At 44.4% G+C, this 22,228-nt stretch overlaps 1 protein-coding gene across 1 annotated transcript in view; it reads left to right on the top strand.

Moving 5' to 3' along the window:
- The first annotated feature begins 1,452 nt into the window (after positions 1–1,452).
- SLC9A4 (solute carrier family 9 member A4) overlaps positions 1,453–22,228 on the top strand; it is a 65,521-nt gene continuing 44,745 nt past the window's right edge. Inside the window, exons 1-2 of the mRNA XM_026488551.4 lie at positions 1,453–2,178; positions 8,058–8,521. Of these exons, the coding sequence (XP_026344336.2) occupies positions 1,923–2,178; positions 8,058–8,521 (720 nt within the window). The 5' untranslated portion in view covers positions 1,453–1,922. The remainder of the gene's footprint in view (positions 2,179–8,057; positions 8,522–22,228) is intronic.

Below are 22,228 nucleotides of genomic sequence, written 5' to 3'. Positions count from 1 at the left end.
CATCTGCCCTTGGCAAAGGGCGTGATCGTGGCGTTCTGGGATCGAGCCCCACATTAGGCTCCTCCGCTGGAAGCCTGCTTCTTCCTCTCCCACTCCCCCCACTTGTGTTCCCTCTCTCACTGGCTGTCTCTCTCTCTGTCAAGTAAATAAATAAAATCTTAAAAAAAAAAAAAGAAAACAAAAGTAAAATAAAAGTGCAAATGAAAAGATAAAATATCTATTCAAAAGAAGTTTTCCATTACAAGGCTATGCATGTCATCTTTTCTGAAAAAAATATTGACCCAATATGGTGACCTCCTTGCAGTGAACCTGATGGTCTCAATTTAGTGACTAAATTGGATATATGTTAGAGCCAAATTGCAAAAGAAAGAGGGAAAAAACCCATATGTGAGCTGTTAAACTTGTCTTATTAAGAGGTTGCATCTAGATCCCAGCCTTTGTCCACGGAGGTAGCTCCGTTTCCCAGGGGTCTTTGCTGAGCATGGGGTGGAAGACGGGAGTCATCTACACTCACTAGCATGAACCAAAAATATATATAAATTGTCCCACAGTTGGATATGGAAAAGGCACTGAGACTGTTTATGAAGAATAATTCTCATTTTCTATTGAGCGCTCCTGCATTGCAACAGAGTTCTCATTTTCATATAGAATAAGAAATGTGAATAAAAATAATAAAAACCAGCAATTATTAAGTGCCACTTAAATGCCAGATACTTTCCTTGCTTTATCTCATTTAATGCTTCTAGCCAGTCGATGAGGTAGATATTATTATCCTCCCCCTTTTCAGAAAAGGATGCTTTGGAAGGTAACTAATTTGGTTAAGGCCACCTGGCCCGATATAGAAGAAGCAGAAGTGGGTGCATGGAATCCATTTCAAATTCTTCCATCCAAACACTCTTTTTTGAACAAATAGACCATAATAATGAAATTTTTTTAATGAAAAATTTGGATGTGCCATGGAAGCTTTTCTTAACTAGGTTTTAGATGTATTTCATGAAACTTGCTCTTCTGCTCTCTCTCTCTCTCTCTTTTTTCCTGTATAACGTTCATGGAAACCTAGAACTTTCTTTGAATTACTGCTCGTGAGTTCGGTAATCTGTTATGCTGCCTCCTCTTCCTTCCTAATTTACAGAGACCACATGCTTTCAGGACAATCCTGGCTGACACCTGTGGTCTGGCATAATTATTAATCGCTCTTCTCTACTCTCAAAAATGCCCTTGTGTGGATGATAATGACAAGACCACCTTAATCGCTCATCATTAAACACGCCGAGGTGTCATATTGCAGCTGCCCACTAGGTGTCAGCAGTGTAACCCCCGGAAAATACTAAAGGAGAGCATTTCATTACAAAAGTCCTATCAGAGCAAATAAGTGTAGTGCAGGAGCTACCTGCAGCCTTGCCCATTTAAAACAAGTGCGAGAGCAGGGGGAGGAGCAGGTGCACGTAGCACCTTACTGAGACCTGGTGGAGAGGGAAGGATTCCCTTCCTAGCCAGAAGGACTCCAGTGATACCTGGAATGAACACCGTGGTATCCTTTTTAATTTTCACTCACAAGATGAAACCAGTGTGCAGTGAAGTGAGGAAACAGCTTTGAATGAAGACCTGTTTTTCCTCTTCCTAAGCTGTTCTTCAAATCATGATCGGATGAAGGTCACACAGGTGACTTGGGCTTTAAAGAGTCTACTGAATGACTGACGCCTTTGAGCCAGAAGCTGAGTTGTCTGAACACAAATCCTTTAAAGGTGATTCGAAAACATCGACACTCAGAATTCAGTGACACGCTCGGACTTTTCTTGGAATGACCCACAGACTGTACGTATATTACCTCCGACCCAGGTAGCCGCCTCTGCTCTCTAGAAACCCTCCTCCAGGCACATGTACCGCACACAGCCGCACACGGGGTAGGAGAAGCCCACAGCATGGGTCTTCGGAGGCTTGTGCTTTTCAGTCCTGGGAACTGGTGGCTACTGCTCGTGGCCCTCAAGTGTTCTGAAGCATCTCCAGATTTGAACGAATCCACAAATTCCTCTGCCCAGCAGGAACCTAATGCTTGGTTTGCTGCTGCCAGCTCAGAGGCAGATGAGAAAATACCTGTTTTTGCCCTGGATTATGACTACGTGCAAATTCCTTATGAGGTCACCCTCTGGATACTTCTGGCATCCCTTGCAAAAATAGGTAAGTCCCCAAGCCCCTGGGTGTGGGAGTCGTTCTCCATGTGAGATGATGTCTGTGCGAGTGCCTTATAGGTGGTGAGCTCCACGGATTTTAACTGTTACTGCTATTGCATCAAAAAAATCTGTTCCTTCGAGTCAAGAGGAAGTCGTAACTGCTCTTTATAAAGCCTTGTAACATTTCAGGATTGTGCTTTGAAATTTGAGCATACTTCTGGGTTCTGGGTTGTTTTGATTTCTTCTTATTTAAAGGTGACAACTATATGACATTATTTGGCAGGTAAAAATCTCGAGTTCTATGCATTAAAAACTAGAGAAAAGGCATTAGACCTCGGAATGATGCCCACTGGAAATTTCAGGAGCACATAATGATTCTTCTGTAAAATATTCTTCCTTCATTCTTGGCCATGTCACTGTGGGCTTCATCAATGACTCCCTTTGTTTATTCTTTAAAAGTGACATGTGCTTCTTGCAGAATGGCAGAAAGCAAGGAACAAGACAATCACAGGCCACTCTTGGATCACTCAGTGGTGGGATATGGGGGCATAAGAGAGGATATGTCAGTAAGATACTGGTTTATGCCTGAGCCAAATGGTGCCAGTGGGGCACCTTTGGTTTCCTTTGTGAAATAAAGGGAATTCAAATTCATGGATTAAATTCTAATCAGGGTTATTCGTGCCAAAATCCAAAATAATGGTTTACACCCTGTGATCACTTAATCCTTACCCTCTTGTCTCCCTAAAATCAGCGTATTCCAAAGTGAAAGACTGATACAGTTATCTCAGTTATTAAGCGTGACATCTCCTTTGCCTCTGTTATGAAGTTTGTTACTGGAGGAGATAAATCGTCCTATTGGGGTAGAATCTATGAGTCATTTTGGTGCTTATTTATAATTTTCCTCCAGCATGGGTGTGAAATAAGGACTGAGCCACGGGATCTAGCAGTTAACTCCTGGGGATCAGGACTGCGGGCTCCGTCTACTCATCTAACTCCCTCCCCGGGGATGACGGGGTTACTGGTGGATTCACCAGAAGCTCCTTCACAATTGCTATTCATTTTGAGCTAGTAAAGTGTGAAGAGTGAATGGAAATTCTTAATTTGAAGAACTCCTGTGTGATTTGTCAAAGCATTAAATTACACAGAAGGTCTGACGTTATTTCTAAAAAGTGCTCATGGAAAATGGCTTCCTAGCAGGGTAACGTTCTTAGTTTAGAACTAGGGTTCTACCCCCTTTCATGCCACCACATAGGCACTGAGATCGTTCAAAATGGTCTTATGTGGATCTTGAGTTTTCCTTTGTGAACAATACTTTTCCCACCCACTCCTTCCCTCTTCACAGAAATGGGGGAAGTTGGTCTGGAAATCAAGGAACTAGAGCTGCCGCTGACCAGTTAGTCACCTTTTCTTTCTAAGTCTCCATTGAGAGACTGTGAAATTATTTCTAAGACTTCTTTTTGGTACAAATTAGGATTTTCTAGTGGCAAAGAGGTTTACATTCTATGTCAGTAAATGGCACAACTCAGAAAGGATATATTTTATCTTGGTTTTATGTTAGCATTAAACACAGTTGTTTTAGAGTATTGCATGTACCCAGACCCGCCATGTCTAGAAGCTCAGAGGACGGTTAGGACACTGTTGTTCACAGGGCTATTGGCTTAAATGTTCTTGATTTTCATTTTGGTGAAATTCAACGTACTTTAGAAAAAGAGAATAACTTCAGTAGGTTATTGGTTGGATCATACTTATTCAAATACACTTTCATGTTTGCTGGTCTTTAAGAAAGACTATTTCTATATTGCACATGAGAAGAGGGCTATGTTTAATGATTATTATTTCTTATGTGTCAAGTACTGGGCTTATAGTTTTATATATGGTGGTTCATTTGCCTGGGGCAAAAAAAATGACATAAAACTTACACACATAAAGAATGTATATAGATTTTTTTAGATTCTATATTGTAAAACTTGAATCAAAATATAATTAATAGTCATTATATTTAACATTCATTCTTTCACTCAGTCGTTCTGTCAAGACACATTTATTGATGCCCTTACCACATGTGGGAATGACCATGGCTCCTGGCCTCGAAGGACTTAATGTAGTGGGGAAAACAGATGAATCTCGCACAGCCTAGTAGGCACTCTGACATAAGAACACCACAACTGTCCCCCAATTCCTTTTTAAAACAGCCAACTACATGTGTTATAGAAAAAGAATAGTATAGAACAACGATAATGCAGAGTCACCTCAGATTTTGTTGTTTATCTTTTATTTTAGTTCTGCTTCTCGGCACTTTACGGAAGGGTGTTCCTTGAGTCATTGGGCAGAATGGAATGGTAGGGCCATCTTTGACTTTCAGGCAGGACTTTGTTATCAGTGGCCATTTAAATTTCAGGCCCTGGAGCTGTAAACTCTCAAAGTGACTGACTCTGTTGTCCGTCATGAAAGGGAAGCAGGGATGTAGAGTGTGAAATGCACATGGCATCTCTCCTCACAATGCCCTACTTTACAGTGCATGGCGCCTCTTCCTGCTACCGCCGCGTGGGCGTAACTTGGCTTAAGACAGGTGCATGTTGGATCCATTCAGGAAACTCGATTCCTGGAAGAAGGACCAAACTGCGGAGACCCACGGCCTGAGAAAATCACACTGTAGACTCTTCCACCACTTTTACATGTTAAAAAATTCAGTGTAGTTAAAATAAACACTGACTGAAGAAGAGGAAGAAGGAGGAGGTGGAGGAAGAGGAGGGCAGGGAGGAGGAAGAGAAAGTTGTCATTAGGAAATGGAGAGAGCAGGACTTTCAAACTCTTGAAGGAGGTCTTAAACTGGTCTTGGAGCCAGGGGGTAGCCTTGTGGTTTTGGACAGTGTTCCTTGATACTAATTATATTCTATCATAATAACCTGCCTGCTGATAACAAATGAAATCCAAAGCTGTGATCTGGGAAACCTACATGCTCTTTGGATGGCTGTACTTAAAATTCCTTAATTTTTACTTTTAATTTTTTTATTTCAAATTTTATTTAAATTCTAGTTAGTTAACATATGTGGTAAAATTGTTTTTTCATATAGAATTTAGTGATTTGTGACTTACATATAACACCCAGTGCTCATCACAGCAAGTGCCCTCCTTAATCCCCATCACCCATTTAACCCATCCCCCACCCACCTCCCTCCATCAACCCTCAGTTTGTTCTCTAGAGTTACGAGTCTCTTATGGTTTGCTTCTGTCTGTCTTTTTTCTTCCCTTATATTCATCTGTTTTGTTTCTTAAATTCCACCGATGAGTGCAATCACGTGAGATTTATCTTTCTCTCGCTTATTTCGCTTAGCATAATACACTGTAGCTCCATCCACATTGTTGCAAATGGCAAGATTTCGTTCTTTTCGGTGGTTGAGTAGTATTCCATTGTATTTATATATACCACATCTTCCTTTTCCATTCATAAGTTGATGGACACTTGGGCTCTTTCCATAGTTTGGCTATTGTTGATAATGCTGCTATTAACACTGGGGAGCATGTGCCCCTTTGAATTTGTATTTTTGTATCCTTTGGGAAATACCTAGTAGTGCAATTGCTGGGCCATAAGGTAGTTCTATTTTTAACTTTTTGAGGAACCATCATACTGTTTTCCAGCATGGCAACACCAGTTTGCATTCCCACCACCCCAAAAATATATAATTCAGTTAGGAAATGAGCAGAAGACATGAACAGACATTTTTCCAACAGACACATGAAAAGATACTCAACATCACTCATCATCAGAGAAATACAAATCAAAACCACAATGAGATATCACCTCACACCTGTCAGAATGGCTAAAATGGAATTAAAATGAAAATTCCTAAGGAGACATTCCATGGCTTCCTGTGCCTTGTGGGAGAAATCTACCCTCCTTAGCCTTGAACTCAAGATCCTCTCTTATTTGGCTCAATCATCTACTGACTCTTCTTCCAATATTCTTCCCAATTCATAATTTGCTCCAGCCAGGTGGCTCTCCTCAATGAATGTCAGACATATCTGACTGGGCCATTCCTGTCCCTCTTCTTTTTCTCTTGGAGTTCTCCCCACCTAAAATCTCTTCCATTCTTCTGTCCAACTATGTAAGTCCTAGTAATCCCCCAACAACTTGTTCAATTTCTACTTCCCATATAAAAGCTTCTCTGGTGAACATTTAACCTGATCATTCATTTACACACTTACAGATTCTTCCAGCAAATAGACCAGCTGTTGCGAGCAAGCCAACTTGCATAGCACTTTGGAGACATATAGTGTGGTATTGCCATTCTGTCTGAGTTGGAATAATTTGAAGTTTAGTAGGAGAAATAATCCATATACAGAAAATGATAGAAAGAGAACATTGTTTTAGACAGATATTGATTACATATTACAGAGGAAGACATATGATTTCCTTGGGAAGTGGTTTGGAAAAGTTTAATTTTGAAGATCGAGCAGGACCTAAATAGGTTGAAGAAAAGAATAATCCAGGCAGCAATAAATGACAGGAAAGGGGAACCACAGGGAAAAGGTGTGTGGTTGGTTGTAACGTAGGATGCATAAGGGTAGTGTTGGGTGGGAGGGATATTGACTTGGAGAGAGCCCCAGAGTGGCCGGCTGTGCTCTGATTTCTTCTCCGGTTTGTTGATATAGTCAGTATATACTTCACTGCATTCTTATGCGTCGCCTTGTTTTTGTCTTCTCATTTGTTAATGTCTTATTTCTGAAATTCCATCAATAACTGGAATTGTAAACAACATGTTTGGTTCTCCACGCCACACAGAGTGCTTAGCAGTGGGTTGGTCTTGGCCCCAGGATGCTTCCCAAATACCCTCAGTTTAAAATCTGTGAGATGCTTTGTGTGCCTTCAGAGTCTTAGGTGGGGAATGAGACGAGTAGATACACGTGGTTTGGAAAAGTCGTCTGGAAGCAGCCGGTGGAATGTGCTGAGAGGGTTGAGGGTGAGATAGGAGATCAGGAAGCCAGTGCAAAAGTCAGGATGGGAAATGGGGAGCCCCTACATAAAGGCGATGTCTGTACAAATAGGGAGAAGGAGACGGTCTTAAGGGGCTACTACTGAGAGACATTGATGGTGAAATAGGGAGCTGGTTGCAGGAGGGGCAAAGTGATGGGGGTTCAGGGAATGTGACTTGATTTCCTTCCTTTTTTAAAAAGATTTATTTATTTATTTTAGAAAGAGAGAGAGTGCATGAGTGGGGGAAGGGGCAGAGGGAGAGAATCCTCAAGTAGACTCCCCACTGAACGTGGAGCCCCATGCTTGCGGCTCTATCCCACGACCCATAAGATCATGACCTGAGCCAAAACCAAGAGTCAGATGCTCAACCGACTGAGCCACCCAGACACCCCTTGATTTCCTTCTTATGTGGCTGACCAGATGGCAGTATCATTGGTTAAATAAGGAAAATACAATAAAGGACTGAATTTCATTTATTGGTTTGGTGGAAGGGAAGTTTGGAAGAAGCTGATGTTTAGGTAACTGTGGTTGACTCCGAATAAGCCTCAAAGGTGGGTTTTGCAGGAATTCAGAGGAGCTCCATCCTCCTCGCTCCTCTTCTCCCACTGCTCTCTCAGACCCTGTAAGGTGGGGAAGAAGGGAGGAGGAGGGGGAGGGGACAGCTGGCTGAGGACTGCTCTGAGACCTGCACTGGGCCTGGCATGCTAAGTACTTGACCTGAGGGAAGCCCTGGCAACACTTCCAGTCCCTGCTACAGATGGGGTGCTGAGGCTCCGGGATGAACGCCAGCCTACCCAAGGTCCCCTGTACTTAATTTTAGAAGGCGTTTTCTACACCATTCTCCTGGTTTCTTCGTGGCCAGAGCCATTTTATTTGCAAACATCTAAATGTGGTTCTCCGCTCTTCCCTAGGCTTCCATCTTTACCACAGACTGCCGGGCCTCATGCCGGAAAGCTGCCTCCTCATCATCGTTGGGGCTCTGGTGGGCGCCATCATCTTTGGCACGGACCATAAATCTCCTCCTGTCATGGATTCAAGCATCTACTTCCTGTACCTCCTTCCACCCATCGTCCTGGAAGGTGGTTACTTCATGCCCACCCGTCCCTTCTTTGAGAACATTGGGTCCATCCTGTGGTGGGCAGGCCTGGGGGCCCTGATCAATGCCTTTGGCATCGGCCTCTCCCTCTACCTCATCTGCCAGATCAAAGCCTTCGGCCTCAGTGACGTCAATCTGCTTCAGAATCTGCTGTTTGGCAGTCTGATCTCGGCCGTGGACCCCGTGGCTGTGCTGGCTGTGTTCGAGGAGGCGCACGTGAACGAACCTCTCTACATGATGATCTTCGGGGAGGCCCTTCTCAATGACGGCATTAGCGTGGTGAGATGGCCAAGCGCGCCCCCACGGAGAGGAGGGGTCAGGGTGGAGCTGGAGACGGGAGTCTGTCCTCAGGGCAAATGGAGAAGGCTGAGCGGGACTGGGCCAGGGCAGGGCAGGGATAGGCTTTGGTCAATGGAGTGTGACCCAAGTTCTGGTGACTTCCCTTGGGATCTGCATCAAGTACGTAATGGCTCACTAATGCTGCTTGTCATTCACTAGCCAAATAAATGGTTTCTTTAAAGAGAGGAAAAGAAGAGGACATATCTATCATTTTTTAGTTAAATTCAGGTTTTCACTTAGCAAGAAGAAACTGTTACCCAGGGCTCATCTGGTTTTCACACTAGGATAAACAGTACTTAACCATTTTTCTTTTCTCTCATTCCCTGGACCTCATCCTCCTTCTCTTTATATACTTTTTGTCATTTGTTTGTTTTGTTTTTAACATGTTGCATGAGATGATGAAGTTAAATAAAAGATGGGGTAGGAAAGGAATTGAAAAGGATTTGCAGAAATGCATTAGCAGGCATGTCAGTCTTGACCTGATTCATCCCGAATATGTGAATGAGGTGTTTTAGGACTCCTTCTGGAGAGAGGGGGAGAAAAAATTAACAGGCTAAGTCAACACATAGCGTAAAGGCCCAGGCGATGTCTTGCGTGCTGGCACATTCAGACTATTGCTTAGTTGTGCTACGTGACTACAAGCCAGGTGTTAGCCTATGAGAGTGTTGCATATAGTTGATACACTTTTCTTACCTTTAAAATTCTATCGCATCACCTAAGTGATTCTAGAGTGCATTTTCAGCGTAGGAGACTCAAACAGTAGAAAATTACACAGCATAAAAACACAAAAGCCTCCACTTGCCCCTCTCCTCACCCTCCAAACAACCTCTTTGATCAGTTTGGCATTTTCCTTCCCTGTCTTTATTATATGTGTCTATATGCATACACACACACACACACACACACACACACACACACGTAGGTGTCTATTATTTTGCATAAATTGGGTGTGGTTATATTATAATGCATTGCTTAAATATAACAAGTCTCGGAATTCATGCTATATCATTTCAATTGTTAGGTAGTATTTCACAGATTACATTGGTAATTTATTTAACCATTTCCTGATGGATGGCTATTCGGGTTGCTACCAATTTGTCACTTTTAAAATGTACAAATATTCGTGTTTCTGCATGCATTTCTTTTTGTGTCTGTGAGTATTTTTATAGGATATATTGTCGGAAGTGAAATTTCGAAAGTGGATACCTGCTGTTAATCACCTCCTCTTCATCGGGTTGATGAGGGAAGGATTCCTGCCCCAGGAATAAGGAGTGACAGCTGACAATAAAAAGATGACACCAATTAGATACATACACTCACAGCCCAGAGGACGAGGACACCGCACACGACACAGGGCCACATGGGTGCTGCACTTGGGAACAGAGGGAACAATCAGGGGTATGGGAGTAAGGCTTTGTAGTAACAAGAAGAGAGGTGCCTCCTGGTTCCCACAGGATGCCGTGATTGGCTTGTTTTGCATAATTCACAGGCTGTCGGGAGACTGACACCTAATACTCAGGGATGAGAAGGTCCCTCGCCCCGTCCCATGGGTAAGGAGGGCTGTTTGGCCAGCAAGCAGTCAGACTGGGGAGGATAGCTTGCAGGGACGTTCTTCAGGACCCTCCCAGCTTTACCAAATGTCAAGGTAGCACATAGCATTGGACCTTAATTTGAGGTCTTATACCACAGCTGCTAGAATTTTCTGGAAACTCCTTATGGTCTTACATTTCTCAGAGACAGTGCATTCAATATTAATATATTAAATATTTTCTTTATCGAGGCCCACAAGGGACATTGCTTCTTAATGTTTTCCACTTGAATGAGCAAAAATGGGTTAGGCATGTTTGTTTTAACTTGTATACATCTCTTCAGTGATCTTGGATCATTAGTGTTTCTCATTCTGTAAATTGGAAATTCATATCCTCTCTGGGTTGCCAGACTTAAAAAAAAAAAAAAAACACATACAACTCAGGACACTCAGTTAAGTTGAAGTTTCATATAAACAATGAATTTTTTATAACTATGTCCCAATTATTATATGCAAGTATCGCATCCTGTCCATTTTTCTCTGCTGTTTTTTAATTGTTTTAATTGATTTGTAGAAACTCACTAAATTATCTAAATTTTAAACCTTGGAGTATTACATGCAAATCAAAAATACTTTCTCTCATTCTGTCACTTAAAATTTTTTAGACTATGGTACTTTTTATCCTATAAAAGTTTTAAATTTTTATGAGCTCAAACCTAATGTACTCTTTTATCGCCTCTGGTTTCCTATTTTGCTTGCAGAGATTGTATCTCACCAAAGGACATGTAAACATTATGTTTCTTCTTTTTTTATTTAAAGATTTTATTTATTTATTTTAGAGAGAGAGAGTGAGTGTGAGCCTAGCCAGGGAGAGGGGCAGAGGGAGAGACAGAATCCCAAGCGGACTCTGTGCTGAGTGCAGAGCCTGGCTCAGGACTCGATCTCACGACCCTGAGATCATGGCCTGAACTGAAATCAAGAATTGGCCACTTATCTGACTGAACCACGCAAGCGCCCCACAAGCATTGCGTTTTTTTCTTTTTTCCCCTTTTACAATTAGCTATTTAATTCATCGGGCACACAATACTTTATAGTGAGGACTTCATTCAGAAATAGATAGTAAAGGGGGCAAAGTCTCCCAAAAAGTAATCCAGCACATCTAGGGTGGATTCAGCGAGTGAAGGAGACCCCTACATGAAGTTGGAAGTCAATTTATTGATTCATAATGCGGATCTCCAACTGTTCAGCAAGATGCTAGACTCATCAGGGCGACACGTTCTTTCCTTCTGGCCAAGTTCCACAGGAAGCCAAGTTGTCAGAAACTGGGAGAAGAGTCTGGGACTCCAGACTCCAGACTCCCGCCATAGGCCTCAGAATCACCTCAGCGGGACTGATGAATATTTGGATGTCCAAACCCCATCGCAGAGTCTCCGGGCGTGGAACCTGGCTGACTGTATTTTAACAGGCACCTCCATGATTGCCCACGTTTGAGAACTTATGGTTTCTTGGCTTTAAGTTGAGAGTAGCTGGTGTATCTTGACCTAAAACAATGCTACGTTTGGAACAAGGGCTGCTCTCTCCTCACACTGGGCCTGTTGACTCTGAGGTCCCCTTTCCTCACCCCATTCTGTCTTTAGATGTTTCCATCCTTTCAGTGTTGTTACAATGGAGGAAGTGGCCTCAGCTGGGAACCTAGCCCACTCCCAAGGTGGCCCCTCTGAGCCATGGTGTGTTCATTTCACAGCTCATCCCCCGAAGATTTCACTTAAATCCAAGTTATTCGGTGTTACTTGCTTAGCGTAACCCCCACTCCCAGCAGTGTGGAGGAGGCTTATCTGCGATCACATCAAAGCCACCTCTTGGCAGCCCATTCTGAGTAATTAATTCTTCAACCTTGCCTTCACCAGTGGCTTTCTAAATACCACCTCTTGTGATTTTCCCAGAACGTGCTATTTATAGCACTGGGCTCTGCTCCCTCTTTGGTGTTGCCTCTGAACTTGAGACTCTGACGTCCCCCTGAATTTTCTCTAGATTTGACATCTAGAGCCAATCACAGCTTGGTTTCTGGTCGGGGTTTCTTGGCTAGGAGCATTTGTTTGACTTTCCCAAAGTTTAATTGTTTCCACTTGGACTTTTTTTTTTTTAATGATCATTTCAAAATAAAATTATAATTTTCAGCCGACCAGAGTATCTGCTGAGGGCACTGCTGTGACCTCTAAGGGGTGAAGCTGTTGTTGTGTTGGCTCCACGGGGGTCGCCCACACGTCACTCCCGGGTCACTCTGTGGTCACCCACAGCACAGTGAGTATTAAGTGTGTGCTGGGGCCCTTCTGTGGCCCAATGTGAAACCAGAGAAGCTCCAGGGCCAGATTTAGAAAGCAGTTTGAAAGCAACTGGTATTTAATGCAGTCCGGTTGTATTTTGAGCGAAGGGCCTTGAACTCACCCTTTCATTGAGGAAGGGGCCTTCCCAAGGCCAGCAGTCACCAGCGTGCTCTTTCAGCAGAAAGTCTGAGTCATCTGAAAAGTGATCTGTGATTTGTGGGTTACATGTGACAACTCCACAGATCTTTATCCACTGAGGAGTTGCTTTCTCAGTAGAGAGAAGCTGTTCCAGAACTATCGAAATACCAATGAATCAGATTCTCCAGGTCTCTTGTCCCACGCATTTCTCCCTCTTGCTGAACATTTCACCAGAACACACCCCTAATGGTGGGCAAAGGGGGCAGAGACAAAACTCAAATAGCTCGAATATGAGAACTAGTGTCCCCAGTTGAATCTCATGGCCAAAGTCACAGCAGGCGACTATATCCAACTAATATATCCAGCCCTGTGTGGGGTCACTTTGACCCCTATGACTTTATTAAATTCTTACATTTTACTATCATGCATGACTTAATAACCACATTTCACAGACGAAGAAAACAAGGCAAAGGAAGCTAAAATACATTGACCGAGGGCATGCTGCCTGACTAAGGGCAGTCTGGACAAGACACACAGCTCTGTCCTATTCCAATCTCTTTCCTTGTATTCTTACCTCTTGCCCTTCTTCCTTCCTTCTTTCTTTCTTGCTTTCTTGCTTATTCTTTCTCTCTTTCTTTTCTCTCTAAAGATTTTATTTTTAAATAATCTCTACACCCAACATGGGGGTTGAACCCACAACCCCGAGGTCAAGAGTTGTATGCTCTACCCACTTAGCCAGCCGGACACCCCATCCTTTTGAGTTTTCAACTCATGGAGCCCGGAGGGATGCGAGGGAAGCCATGTGTTACCTCTGAGTGCACTGGGCTCACATCCACTTAGCAGTGAAGCTAGTGATCTTTCTCAGAACTGGTTCAATGGGCAGAGTCCAATGTATGGCTCCAGAAAAGATTCTGATCGTTTCTTTGCCTCAGTTTTGTAAAATTGGGATGATGATACCCCTTAGCTCATAGGGTCACCAGGCAATTCTTACTAAACTTTTAGTTTTGTGAGTACTCAGCATGCAGTGAGCACTCGGTGAGTGTTGGCTGCCATTGTATCATAGCCCCTCGTGGACACGGCATGGCGGCTGGCTTGCTCTTAGTGGGCAGTTGGTTTGAAATATGGCACCACTTCATTCACTGTAGGCAGACGGTTCTTAGTGCAGGTGGACTGTTTCTCCCTGGTTTTCCCGAGTCAGTTTGCTAAATGAGAAACATGGCAATGCTACCACGGTCTCTTTTGTGTCCCATCTCTCCCCATCTTCCTCCTCCTCCAACCCATCTGAGAGGTCCAAGAGGCCAGCACGGGCCAGGACTGAGACTTGAGCAGAGGCAGAAGCCTGAGGCTCCAGAGCATGTCGGCTCCTGACTGGTGCTCCCTGCCGTCCCTCCCCTCTCCCTCTCCCCCTGCGCTTTCATTCCCTCTGATTTTTTTTCCTTTCCCCCGTGATATATTCACTTGGCACCTTGCTGTGCTGGAGTCCATCTTCAAGGACAACAGTGAATGAGAAATGAGAGAAGTAGAGGAGGCAAATGAAAATGCCTGACTGAGCACAGACCTTGGGCCCCTCACGTGGATGGTGCTTCCTGGAAATTTCCTTATTCAAGCTTCACAACAATCTAATGTGGCAGGGGTTGTTGTCCCCAGGGGGTGAAGGGACAGTATGTCATGATTAAGAGCAGAGACACCCCCACCCCCAACTCAAACATCTGGGTTCACGTCTCCTGCTGGCTCTTCTTGCTTCTTTGAGCCTTTGAGTTACCAGATGCCAGGTGCTTACGGTTCTTCATTGTTAGTTTTATTATAAAGACACGATTATCAGGAAGTTGTTTGTTGGGTACAATTTATTCTATGGGGCTCAGGATCCAAAAGATATAGCGAAGAGTTGCCCTCCCACTGCCTTTCCAGGCTGCTTTTCAGTTTCTTTACAGAGAGCTTTTACTTTTCATTCAATTTACCCCTCTGTTTATTGTGCATGCTTGTTCCTGGCCTTAGATCCTAAATTGCCAGACCCCTTAGGCTAGAATTCCCTGCCCTCCTCTCATCTCATCTTGCCATCCCTTTGCCAACCTAACTTGGCAAACTAGTTGGCAGGTGACCCCCGTGATTTCTCTCCTAGCGGTTCCTGCCATCATTCCCGGGACCAGCACGCAGCCCTGAGCCTCGCAGGGCTGGAAGGCAGGAGTGAATGCCACACAAAGAGTGAATAAATGAATGGGGGTGGGGGTGGGGACTAGGAAAGACCATGCAGAGGCTGTTCTCCCCCAGCTCCGGCCATGTCCAGGACCACACCTCTCCTTCCCCAGTGACACTCAGTTTGAACTTGGATTTATCAAGGAGGCTGCGAGCACACTGGGGGTGTTCCGCTTCTGACGCACTGCCACCACTGAACGGCAGAATTGCTCCCTGAGCCTAAAAGCTAGAGGTGGGTTGATACTAGTGGGAGAGAAGTGTCCCAGTGTCCTTCCTTCTCACACCGTCAGGGAGCACCTGTCCACAGTGGGCACGAGCTTGTGGACGTGAATGGTGGGCCTTTAACCCTTAGGCAATCAGTTGACGGAGGAGGGACAAGATGTCCTTTCGAGGACAAGACGGTAAGTTTAAATCAAGCTAGGATGATAGTAAGTAGCTTGCCAGAGGCAGCTGCATTGGATCTGGAAAAGATTTTTTTAAAGATTTTATTTATTTGTCAGAGAGAGAGAGAGAGAGCACCCGCTGAGCAAGGAGCCCGACTTGGGGCTCAATCCCAGGACCCTGGAATCATGACCTGAGCCGAAGGCAGACACTTAACCAGCTGAGCCACCCAGGCATCCCAGGATCTGGGAAAGATTTTTAAAAACATTTGCTTGCGGGTGAATTTTCTTTCATGATTTTCTCTGGATTATGACTTTCCTCCCTTCAAGGGGTCCTAGCTCCAGTGATGTCATTTAAAAGGCAGTAAAGTGTGGCCAAGGGCATGGATGGCGAAGCCATATGCCTTAGTTCAATTCCAGGCTGCACGGCTCACAGCTGTGTGACTTTGCACTGGTTCCTTAACTCCTCTGGGCCTCAGTTTCTTTTCTGTAAAATGGAGATCAGGTTGTGTGGGAATTAAAGTGAGTTGATACACATAAGCGTTAAAATGGTGTCTGGCATAGAGTAAGTACAGAATATTTGGTGTTTGTAATATTGTGATTATAATATATATTATATTATAATTATATTAATATATAATATTATATATTATAATTATATTAATATATAATATTATAATATATTAATATATGTATATATATATTAGGTGTTCATCCCCTTTCAGAGCACAGAGTTCATAAAACCCTTGGAATTTCCAGGGACGACAGCTGCAAAGGTGTCTTTTTTTATGTTAATGAGGTGACTTTCCGAAAGCCCCTAGGTGATCTGAGGTTGGGGGCCAGTTGCCATAGAAGCCAACCATGTGATTAGAGGGTTGGAACTTCCCACCACACCACCAGACCTCCGGGGAGAAGAGAAGGGCTCTGCTTGGTCAATAGCCAATGATCTAATCAATCGTGCCTATGTGATGAAGCCTCCATAAAAATCCAAAATGGGGGCGGCTGCATGGCTCAGTCGGTTAAGCGTCTGCCTTCAGCTCAGGTCATGATCCCAGGGTCCTTGAACCCAGCCCGAATCTGGCTCCCTACTCAGCGGGGAGCCTGCTTCTCTGTCTGCCTCTGCCTGTTGCTCCCCCTGCTTGTGCTCTCTCTCTGTCAAATAGATAAATAAAATCTTAAAAAACAAAAAACAAAAAAACCCAGAAAAAACCAGGCTCTGAGAGTTTCTGGGTCGGTGAACGTGGAGATTCAGGGACAGTGGTGTGTCTGGAGAGAGACTGGAAGCTCCACACACTGTCCCTATACCTCACTCTACGCCACTCTTCATCTGGCTGGTCCTGAGTTATATCCTTCTAGAACAAACTGGTAATCTGGGCAGTTAAATGCCTCTCTGAGTTCTGTAAGCCCTTCTGGCAAATTAATCAAATCAGAGGAGGGAGTCATTGAAACCTTCTTTCTTTTTTTTTTCCCTTACCAACAGCATTTTTTAAAATTATGATAGGTTAGTTACCATACAGTACGTCATTAGCTTTTAAGGTAGTGTTCCATGATTCATTGTTTGCATCTAACACCCAGTGCTCATTGCAATACATGCCCTACTTAATAACCTTCACCCGGCTAGCCCATCCCCCCCACCTCCCCTCTAAAACCCTCAGCTTGTTTCCCAGAGTCCATAGTCCTCACGGGTTCGTTTCCCCCCCCTTCCCCCCCCCTTCATTCTTCCCTTCCTTCTCCTACCGATCTTCCTATTTCTTATGTTCCACAAATGAGTGAAACCATATGATAATTGTCTTTCTCTGCTTGACTTATCTCACTTAGCATAATCTCATTTCTATATCCAGTTGATCGGAGGCACAGATGACAACCTAGACTCGTGATTGGCACCTGGAGTGTGGGTGGGGAGGACATTCCTGTGGGACTGAGTCCTTAACCTGTGGGGTCTCACACTCTCTCGAGTTAATTGCTCGGAGTTGTGGGATAAATCACACACATCGATATTGGTGTCAGAGTTGGGTGTTAGTAATAATACAAGTCCACCTACATGAGCGCTTCTGACCCACAGAGCTCTCCTCACGTCCTAAGTGATACCACATCCTCTGGTCCATCAAGCTGTCTCAGCTTTTCCTAGAGAAGTGCTGTCCACACACTTGACTCTTTGGTGGGCGTGGGAGGCAACGTTTTCTTGTGCTTTTTTATCTCCTTATTTCCTTTCATTTTATTCAGGTGCCTAGGCTAGGAGGTGAGAGGTTCAACTGTAAGTAGACAGTTTCCTCTGGCCAGGAATGTAGGGAGCTCAGGGTATAAGGCAGAGGTGAACCTTACAAATTGTATCATTTGAGCAGGTGACTCAATCTATTTGTGCCTCCATTTTCCCGTGTGTACAATGGGATGATTAATCTGACCCCACAGAGTGGTTTCGAGGAGGGTGTGAAAAAATACACATAGATGTCTGGCACATAGTAGGTGATGAAAAAAATGTCCCTTCGCCCTTTGAGAGGAGGTTCCATGCAAGAAAGGCTATCTGGTTGACCTCTGTTGGCATAGAAATGGGGATAAGGCCTAAACCTCAGACAGTCTTGGCCATGGAGCCTTGGCTGGTTGGCTTTAGTTGCCTGGGGAGTGAACTTACGCCCTTGCAAGGGCTCAGCAAGTGCACCTCCCCCAGGGCTGCTTCTGACCCACTGTGGGGGGAGGGCAGGTGTCTGGTGCTCACCCAGCCCAGGACCGAAGCAAATTCCTTCGGACAGGAGCTCTCAACAAAACATTTGGAAGTTAGCCCACAGCCGCCATTGGCAGTGAAATATGGTGCTGGCTGTGGGGGCCTGCAGGGTGCATGTGTGTGCACACGCGCATACACACGCGTGCACACATATGATGCAACCACACGAATTGCTTGGGATAATGCTTGGAGCAGGCTGGAGAAATAGAAAGAGCTGGAAAAACAGAATGTTGGAAAGGTCAGAGACTCACTAACACGGAAGAGGCAAATCTGACTCCTAAATGTCCCCTACTGGATAATACCTTACCTTCCACCTGTACAGGGTCTCAGCTGCAGGCTCTGTTCGCCAGCAGCCTGAAAGATCTGTCCCCTACACGCATGTGGCAATTTCGGAGCTTAAGCAGTACAGGGCCACAGAGGGACACTGCCATCATTATTTCATTGGAATTCCTCAAATTTGGTTCACAAACACTTACTTGGTTCATTTTCTTTGGGTTGAAGAAACAATGATTGAAGTGTAAATCGATTTTCAACCAGCCTACGCTGTGAGCCCTTTATGTGTGGTTAGAACCCCCTCCAGCTCCCAAGTGCAGGAAAAAAGAACAAAGCCTCGCTAGTTATCAAGTTGTCCTTCCTTTGTCAGAAGGGAGGGTTGAGCAGCCATGGAAATGGATTTGGAAAAGAAACACTTAGGGAGAAAAGCAAACTCTTTAAATCTTTAGAGAACAACCAGAATGATCACAGAAAAGCAGGTGGAAGCAGTTCTTTCAAAACCAGAACAGCCACCCACTGCACACCAACTGCGCTAAATGACCGGATGCCGAGGCAAAGGAGCGTTGTCCCTACTTTTGACGAGGCGCAAGCTATCAACATTTGCCCTGTTTCTTTTCATCTGTAAATTCTTTTCTTACCCTACAACCGGGAACCTGCTTATTCTTCTGTATTTTTTATTTTTTAGATTCATTTATTTATTTTAGAGAGAAGAGAGAGGGTGAGCAAGTGGGAGAGGGGGGACAGAGGGAGAGACTCGCAAGCAGACGCCCTGCTCAGCGTGAGCCCCGCGCAGGGCTCCATCACACGACCCTGAGATCATGACCTGAGCTAACCCTGAGATCAGGAAACCAAGAAACCGGAGAGCCGAAACCAAGGGTTGTTCTCTCCACTGAGCGAGTCCCCCAGGTGCCCCCTTCTGTATTTTCTTATTGCCATTTCAAGCCATAGAGGTTTCTTAGGAAATTGCATCCTTCATTAATAAAAGTCATTGACGTGGGAGAAAAGCCTAGAACTACAAACAGACAGGAGAGTTTCCTAGCTCAGTGGTTTTCAATAGAGCCCACCCTCTTCGACGGCATGTGTGCGCGCATTCTCAACGGTGAGTTGGGTGTGTCGGGCTGCGGTAGGGAAAAAATACGCTCAGTGTCATGTGAAAAGCCCCATGAGTTGGCTGGCAAATAGTTTCCCTATAGCTTCCTCAATGATTATGTAAAGTGAACAGTAGCTCCCGGAGAACCTGTTGTACCAGGCTGCTGTGTGACATTATATCCAGGCCATGGGTTGGCGAGGCGAAGCCATGGATTCTCTCCGGGCTGTGGTTCTCCAGATCTCGCCCCTCACCACCCAGGACCAGCTGTGGTCCTTAGCGAGGATGAGGCTCACAGCCTGGGAGAAAACGGAGAGATCGTGAAACCCAGCACCTTTATTTTAAAGATAAAAGTTCAGTCCTGTGTGATTGGGCCAGCGGTCCCCTGAATCTGAATTGTCCATTTACTCATCATTCATTTATTCCCAAAAAAAATAGGACCGAGCAACCCCTTTCAGTTTCTGAAAGTTCAGTTTCTCCAAAGAAGCAAATCACTGAGCTAGTCCTCAGTGAATTTAAATCTACTGGTCACAGCTGATGTTTGCTTTTATAGTTAATAAAAATTCTGAGGTTAATAGCTTTTAAATGACTTTTCCTGCCATGTTGGTGTACTAACGCCAGATGGTGAAAGATAGTCCTGTGGGCATTTGCTCTAAGCTGATGAGAGCATGAGGGAGGCCAGGAGGACATAGACAGGGGGTGCTAGGCTGCGACCTTCCTTGGATGGTATTATGGGTGAGGAACAGGTGTTGGTGGGGGCCGCGTGGTGACTATTGACCCGCTGAGTTTGAGATACCTCTAAGCCATTGAAAATAATTTTTCCCTAGTTTTAGAAAGAGGAGTCTGAAGGGTGGGGGCACACTTGGAAGCCATTGGCAGGCAGGTGGTAATTGTTGCTTTGAAAGCTGGCAGCCCTCCTTCCTACCATTCTTCAAGCTAAGAAGACTTTTCAAGATTTTACACCAAAAATGAATTTCTCAAAGCTTCTTTGCTGCGCCCTACATCAATAAAATCCTGCCACTCACCCTTCTCTTTGTTAGATTTTCTGACATCTCTTCAGGTCATCTTCCTGGCCTCTGTTCTCTGAGGTTCTAAGCCACACATATTCAGGGCTATCCAGCCTCGGAGAGGTGGTAAATCCCATGTTAAATGTCCTGTTGGGGCTTGCAGATCGTCTCTTTCCTTTCTTTAGGAGTGAGGCTAAAGCTTCCTCCATTCTGTCTTTTATTTTATATCATTATGAGGTGCCTGCTAGGTCATTGCTGGGTTCCTTCGTTGATTTCCTTTACCCGTCAGAGCCAGTGGTTGTCAAGGAAATGTTTCTATGACCGAGTTTAATGTGTCCACGACCCTTCAAACAAAAGAGAAAATTAGCTGGGCTTATTATTTAATTTCCTGTAAGGTCGATGGGTACAGCTCCCTCTGACATTCTCTGTACCTTTCCAGTATCTGACATACAGTAAGGATCGTTTTTACTGTGATTCTGAAATTTCTCTTTTTACATGTGTGTAGAGTCAGGAACTAGTTACGCTTTTTGTTTTTAAGGAATTGAGTTTGTGGCAAATTTAAATAATGAGGATTAATTAAAAAGACACACAAAGCAATCAGGAAGACAGAGATCCCATAGTGGTCTGTTAGGGCCACCATAATAAAGAGCACAGACTGGGGGGCTTACACCACAGAAATGTATTTTCTCACACTTCGGGAGAAGTCCAAGACCAAGGTGACTGCGGGGTTGATTTCCGGTGAGACCTCTCCTCCGGGCTGGCATCTGGCTGCCTTCTTGCTGTGTCTTCGTGTGGCCTTTCCTCTGTGCGCCCTCTTGGTACCCCTTCCTTTGCTTGTAAGGACACCAATCCTACTGGATTAGGACCCCACCCTTATGACCTCATTTTAACTTAATTACCTCTAACTAGACCCTATCTCCTATCCAGTCACATTCTGCAGTCCTGGGGCTTAAGATTTCACATAAATTTGAGGGGGACACACTTCAGCTTAGAGAAGCCCTGTCAGGAATCCCTCAGGAAGTGCTTTACCATCAGGCCTCATAAAAGCTGTCCCTGGAACCAAGCTGGTTTTAGGGATTTCAGAAGTACCTAAAGTTCAGGAAAAAACCCAGAAAAGTAAAACCAATGAATCACTGAAGTAGTTATTAGCATGAGTTTATTGTGTACGGATCCAAAAAGACGTTTGCAGACCGGGAGCACTCAAACCAAAACATGAAATGAGGATTGTTGATATATTGTGAGCAAGCAGCTTATCCAGTGTGAAGGCAGAGACTGTTCTTTATAGTGATTGGTTACAACATTAGAATTTTCATAAATGAAAGGGAATTTTTTAGTGGTTATTTCATATCAATTTTAGGGAACTATTTAAGTTTTGCTAGGGGCACCTGGGAGGCTCAGTAGGTTAAGCGACTGACTCTTGGTTTTGGCTCAGATCATGATCTCGGGGTCATGAGATCAAGCCCTGCATTGGGCTCCACACTCAGCAGGGAGTCTGCTTGAGATTCTCTCTCTCTCTCTCTCTCTCTCTCTCTCATCTGCTTGAGATTCTTTCTCTCCTTCTCCCTCTGACCCTCCCCTTCCCCGCTTACTCTCTCTCTCTAAAATAAATAAATAACATCTTCAAGTTTTGCTAAGGATTTTTCAGAGGTGTATGCAAAAAGAGACCCAGGTCAAGCTAGCCTGGCTTGTCTCACAAAACAAGGTAAATTAAGTGTTGCTGACTAAACTGGTTTTGTCTGCTCAGCAAATGTTCAAGTCTGGTTTCCATTTGTGTTTGGTTTTAACAGAAGCAAGAGTTCACAATCTTCTCTGATAGCCAGGGAGGGCCAGGTTATGCTGTGGTAATAAACATCCTTCGAAACCTCTGTTGGCCTGGAACAACAGAGGTGTGTTTCTTGTTTACACGACTGGTTTCTCACTGGCCAGCAGAACGCTCTATTCATCATGGTTACTCAGGACTCTGGGCTTATAGAGCGGGACCCATATTGAGCATTGCTG

Source organism: Ursus arctos, unplaced genomic scaffold, assembly GCF_023065955.2.
Source record: "Ursus arctos isolate Adak ecotype North America unplaced genomic scaffold, UrsArc2.0 scaffold_8, whole genome shotgun sequence".
Taxonomy (NCBI): Eukaryota; Metazoa; Chordata; class Mammalia; order Carnivora; family Ursidae; genus Ursus; species Ursus arctos.
This window is presented reverse-complemented; position numbering and strand designations above follow the sequence as displayed.